The 5,335-nt window shown below is 52.1% G+C and overlaps 1 protein-coding gene across 2 annotated transcripts in view; it reads left to right on the top strand.

Moving 5' to 3' along the window:
• The window catches only part of Galnt9 (polypeptide N-acetylgalactosaminyltransferase 9), an 80,119-nt gene extending 75,232 nt beyond the window's left edge, over window positions 1-4,887 (top strand). For both annotated transcript variants that reach the window (XM_028777392.1, XM_028777393.1), the window contains 3 exons: window positions 1,531-1,626; window positions 2,674-2,841; window positions 4,015-4,887. In XM_028777392.1, the coding sequence (XP_028633225.1) occupies window positions 1,531-1,626; window positions 2,674-2,841; window positions 4,015-4,161 (411 nt within the window). In that variant the 3' untranslated portion in view covers window positions 4,162-4,887. The remainder of the gene's footprint in view (window positions 1-1,530; window positions 1,627-2,673; window positions 2,842-4,014) is intronic.
• Window positions 4,888-5,335: the final 448 nt, after the last annotated feature.

Below are 5,335 nucleotides of genomic sequence, written 5' to 3'. Positions count from 1 at the left end.
CAGGTGCACACACACAGGTGCACACACACACAGGTGCACACACACAGGTGCACACACACACAGGTGCACACACACACGCAGGTGCACACACACAGGTGCATACTGTTCCTATTCACGTACATGGAGCTCCCCAGGCACTCACTTTCATCCATGTACAAAACCCCTCATGAAACATGGAAGGGCACACATTTGTCCACTGGTACCACATAGCTATATTCACACCACAGTCCATGCACTATGTTCATACACAGAAACATGTATACAGGTACACCTGTGCTGGCACATTAGCTGTACCAAGACTCATGTGTCACCCTGAGTCCCAGGTACACAGCTGTGCACAGGGCTCTCTCTAGAGCCAGGGAGAAGGCACTGTGGTCCTACCTTGACCCAGGTCTGGAATCTAAGGTCTCTCACTACAGAACTGTCAGGGAGAAGGGAAGGCATTCCCACAGACAGCAGCAGCCCCCTGCTCCCAGCTTCTCAACCTCATGAGAGCAGCCCAGCTTCACTACGGGCAGGTTATATACACACTGGTCCTGGGACTCAGAGGTAGGGTTGAGAGGCCTGGTGGGCAGTTCTTATGAAACCATCCCTTAGTCAGATCCAGCCTATGGACATGAAGCTTTTCTGGAAGTTCAAGTGTTCTCTGCTCTTCTGTGTTGTCCCTTCCACTTGTGCCAACTGTGGGATCCATACCCAACCCCAGAGGCTGTGACCCTATGACTTTTTCCACCCAGAGTCAGGCCCATGAGTCCTTCCAGGGAGCTTTGCTCTGTGGTTGACTTATTGCAAACCCCACAGCTGAAACCCAGTGGAGTGAAATAGAACATAGCTCTCCTGGGTCAGAGTCCAAGGTCACCACTGTTCTGATGAGTAGGGGCCGCAGTGGGTACTCCCCTGTGCTTGTTACATAGACTAGAGATCAGCTGACCATTGGTTGGGTCATGTGATGCTGCCACTAGCTAGGAGCTAGAGTGAGCATTCCAAGTGTGTGCCCCGGGGAACCTGCAATTGCCTCCTGAGTTTGAGGCTACACATGGTCACTTTTATTGTAGTCCTTAGACAAAGTGTCTTGGAGGCAGAATAGCCTCTACATCTGCACGGGAGGAGATGCTAATATAGGGATATCCCTGAGCTAGTAACAAAAGCCATTCTAGTGACCAAATCTAGCCTCATCTACTGATGGGGGGGGCAGCTAACTGTCCATATACCCACAGAGCATATGTTTATGTGACAAGTATGGTCACCCCTTTCCAGACTGCCTAGGGAGCCAGAGTTGCTGCACCTGTTTTTTTTTTTCCCACCTCCTCCCTAGACACCGTATCTCCTGCCTACCCCAGGCAGATGCCAAGCCCCAGAGTTGTATCCCAAGGGAGGAATTTTGTATGTAAAGTTTATGCCTATCTCATCAGAGGCAGCCCACAGCCAGCTACAAAGTGGGGGACAGGGTGGGAGAGCTCCCGGAACTCTTCTCTCAGTCCTGGGACACTCCTCAGTGACCTGCAGTTTCTCTGTTACTTCTGGATATAGGTGAGAAACAGCAAAGCCAGTGGCTACTGCTTGGACCAGGGGGCAGAAGACGATGACCGAGCCATACTCTACCCCTGCCATGGCATGTCCTCACAGGTAGGCAGCATCTAGACCTCACAGTGAAGACAGTTAAGTAAGCATGGAAGGTCACAGCAAGTCCCTGTGTTGTTAGAGCCAAGCTCAGAAGAGGCTGGAACATCTTGGAACTCTGGAGGCAGTGGGTGCCATAAATTTAAAAACAAGCCCTTTGGGTCAAATGGGCCTTGGCAAGTCATGAACAGTCCCATGCCTCGGTTTCTTCACCATTTGAATGGGACAGAGGCAGCACCTACTTCCTCCGACGGTCTTGTGGATGAAACGGGAGTCCCAACGAGGTGTTGCCTAATCATGAAGGAGAACAGTTGTTTCCATTCTGTTCTTGTTAGGGGAGCCCCAAGGCTTGTCAGACTTGACTAAGAGCCATGTGCAGCTCAGAGCTGGGGTTACATACCTCTAGGTGGTTGGTCCCAGCCACAAGTGAATCCCATTCTGCTGCTGTAGATATCTGTAGGTATCTGCCTGGCAGCTGCTGAGCTCTAAACCTGAGCCTCATTCATGAACATCCATGTGGGTAGACCTGGATTTCTGTGAGCCTCTGGTTTTGCTGCTGCTTCCAACATAGATAAAGACAACCAGTCTCTGGGTGCTTCTTAATTTCAGACTGCAAGATACCTGCTTTGAGACAATGGCCCCAGTGAGTGGGAGAGGGCTCTCCCCCACGACCCTCTGCTGTAGTGGCCTTGTTAATCTCTCTGGACTGACCTCTTCCAGTGGGTTTTTCAGCACAATGGCCTCTGCTTGAGGGCAGAAGGGGCTTTCAGTGGAGATGTAATCCTGTCTCTCCAGTATCTTGTCAACACCTGGGTGTCAGCCCCTGCCTGGCACCATTTTCCCAGGTCCAAGATGAGAAAGCTTACACTGTCGGGGCGTGAGCCCCTGAAAAGGTGCCTCATGCTGTGACCAGGGTAGACATGGCCACACCAAGATCATGTTCTCCTGCTAGAGAGGAAAGTTGTGTGCTTGAGTATTGATGAAGGCCTGGGCATAGATAGATACCTTGAGCCTGAACCTGAGTTCCTCTCACAGTTCCCTCTGTCTCCCTAGCTGGTGCGCTACAGTGCTGATGGCCTCCTGCAGCTGGGCCCTCTGGGCTCTACCGCCTTTCTGCCAGACTCCAAGTGTCTGGTAGATGATGGCCGGGGTCGCATGCCCACCCTGAAGAAGTGTGAGGATGTAGCCAGGCCTACGCAGAGGCTATGGGACTTCACCCAGGTCAGTGGGCAAGGCTGACAGCCCTGGAAAGTCAGACTTCAGTGAAACAGCTGAAGGGAAAGATTTATTTTGTCTTTCAAGATTTATTTTGGTTTCAGAGGGCTCGCCATAGTGGCAGAGCAGGGCAGCTTACATCACAGTGGGAGAGAGGGATGAAGAAAACCGACCTATACCAGCAGGCTCCCTCCTTTCCATCTGGGCCCCTAGCTCATGGGGTGTAAGATGGCTGCCGTTGTCTGGTTGACCTCTGCAAACACCCTCACAGACACATGCAGAGGTGTGCTTTGCCACGGTAGGAACTTCTCAATCAAATCAGGTTGATAGTCAAGACCAATCACCTTAAACCCTGTTGCACAGAAAGTTTATTATAAAACTGACCCCAAGTCACACAGGAAGAGAGGGGCACAGCCTTGCCTACCCCAGAACCTGGACTCAGACAGAGAAAGGATGTGTTTAAGACTAGCCCTGGCCACTAGAACTCCTCAGGGCTCTGATGCAGTGGGCTCTGAATCTGACCATTTCCCTGCTGCCCTTCATTGATCTCAAGCCCTGCTCCTCTGGGTCTCTTGGCCATGATCCAAGTCCAGCACCCTCACCATCCATTCCTTTGCACCCTGACCCACTCACATGTCGTCTGATCTTCTTCTGGCCCCGAGCCTCTAGGAATCCCACCCAGAGGATCCTTTGGGTGTTGTTCTGCCTCCACGAGCAATTTGTAGGAGCAGAAAGGCTACCTAATCTGACAGCAGGGATGAGCTGTCACTGTTGCTTGCTGAGCCACTGAGACTCTAAGGTTCCCAGGAGGCCGGCTGGGTAGACAGTGAGGGCCAGCACAGAGAACCTGCTGAAATGGCTCCAAAGTCACCAGACTTAAGCCAGTGTCCACAATGTTTGTGGGCCACAGAGATAATTAAGAGACTAAAAGGCACCAAGGAAAAGGGAAGTCTTGGGGACCCTAGATGTATTCTTAGAAGATCTTTGAACCCCAGAGACCTGAAGAAAGCGGCTAGCGCCTGGCTGAAGGGGGGGAAGAGGAGATGTAGGTAAAATCCAAAGAGATAGGTCCTTATGTCTTTACGGTGGTAGCCTAGGAACCAGGATGGGGCTAGACTCATCCCTCATTGGGAACACATCCTGGATTCCCAAGCTGACTATGTTTCTCCTGTCCTACAGAGCGGCCCCATCGTGAGCCGAGACACAGGTCGGTGTCTGGAGGTAGAGATGTCTAAAGATGCCAACTTTGGGCTGCGGTTGGTAGTACAGCGCTGTTCTGGGCAGAAGTGGATGATCCGAAACTGGATCAAACACGCCAGGCACTGACCTCTTCCCAGGAGCTCACCTCCACACATTTGGGCCCTTGGACTCTTTGAGTGTTCCAGGACTCAGAAGGTCCTGAGCTGGAGCCAAGATGGGAATTTCTTGCCCACCCCCACAGACTCAAGAGCAATGTGGGCCCTGCACAACTCAGGGCTGGGCCCTGTCACCAGGGATAGCCAAGACCTTGAAATGGCAGCTCCAGCTTGCAACAGGAACTAAACTTTTGTGGAACAGGCAGTTCTGCCTGAGGGAGGACATCTGAGGACAGCGCACACTCACGCCAAATCACGTGCCTTTTCTACAGTGTTCCCCAACCGGCTTCGAGGATAGCCACCACGCATGTGCTAAGTCCCTGTACATAACCCATATGGAAACAGACTCAGCTATTCAGTACTGAGGGCAGGTGCATCCTCACACCAAGCACCCTGTCCTAGCAGGTTTGGGCTCTCAACTCAGCTGCCCTCGCTCACCTGCTGAACCTCACCGTAACCTAAGGCGAACTTCGAGGGTGGCCACTTGTGTTCTGGTAACAAGGCAATGGGAAGAGATCACAGGGCTGAGAACCCAGAGCGCCTTTCCTCCCCGGGGGTCATCTTGGTAGTCACTGGGCGTGAGTCTCAGCCTGGGAAGTGTCTCTTGTTGCTCTGCCATTTCTGCAGCAGCGGCCTCAAATGATCCCTCCGGCCCCTCACTTGTTTTATAAATAAAGTTTTATTGGCACACAGCCATACCCATTGTCCGAGATAATTTGCAGCGTGGCAGTGGCGGCCACGTTTGAGCTGCAGCATGGACTGAAGACCGTGCTGTGTGGCTCTTAATGTCTTGAATTTTATGGAACACTTCCAGATGTCTTCGTTAGGACGTGTCCACTCTTGTAGTTCAGGAGAGCTGGGCTCACTGTGTTGTTGCCCAGCTGGCAAAGGGGAAGATAGACTTTGAGGCCTTGGGAGCTGTTTGCCTCTGTCACCATCCCCACTGGGGAGAGCTGGAAAATGTGGCCTATCACTGGGCAGCTCTACCTGCAGCTGAAAGCCAGAGTTTCTAAGGTACAGGCCATGAGAGTTGAATGATCATAGCCAATGTCTTCACAGACAGTGACCCCAGGACAAAGTGTCCCATCTTGCTCTATTTACAGTCACTGACATCCAGGGCCATTAACCAGTCACTATGGTGCCAT

Source organism: Grammomys surdaster, unplaced genomic scaffold (assembly GCF_004785775.1).
Source record: "Grammomys surdaster isolate TR1022 unplaced genomic scaffold, NIH_TR_1.0 309, whole genome shotgun sequence".
Taxonomy (NCBI): Eukaryota; Metazoa; Chordata; class Mammalia; order Rodentia; family Muridae; genus Grammomys; species Grammomys surdaster.
Note: the sequence above shows the minus strand (reverse complement) of the source record. Positions and strands in the feature narration are given on the sequence as shown.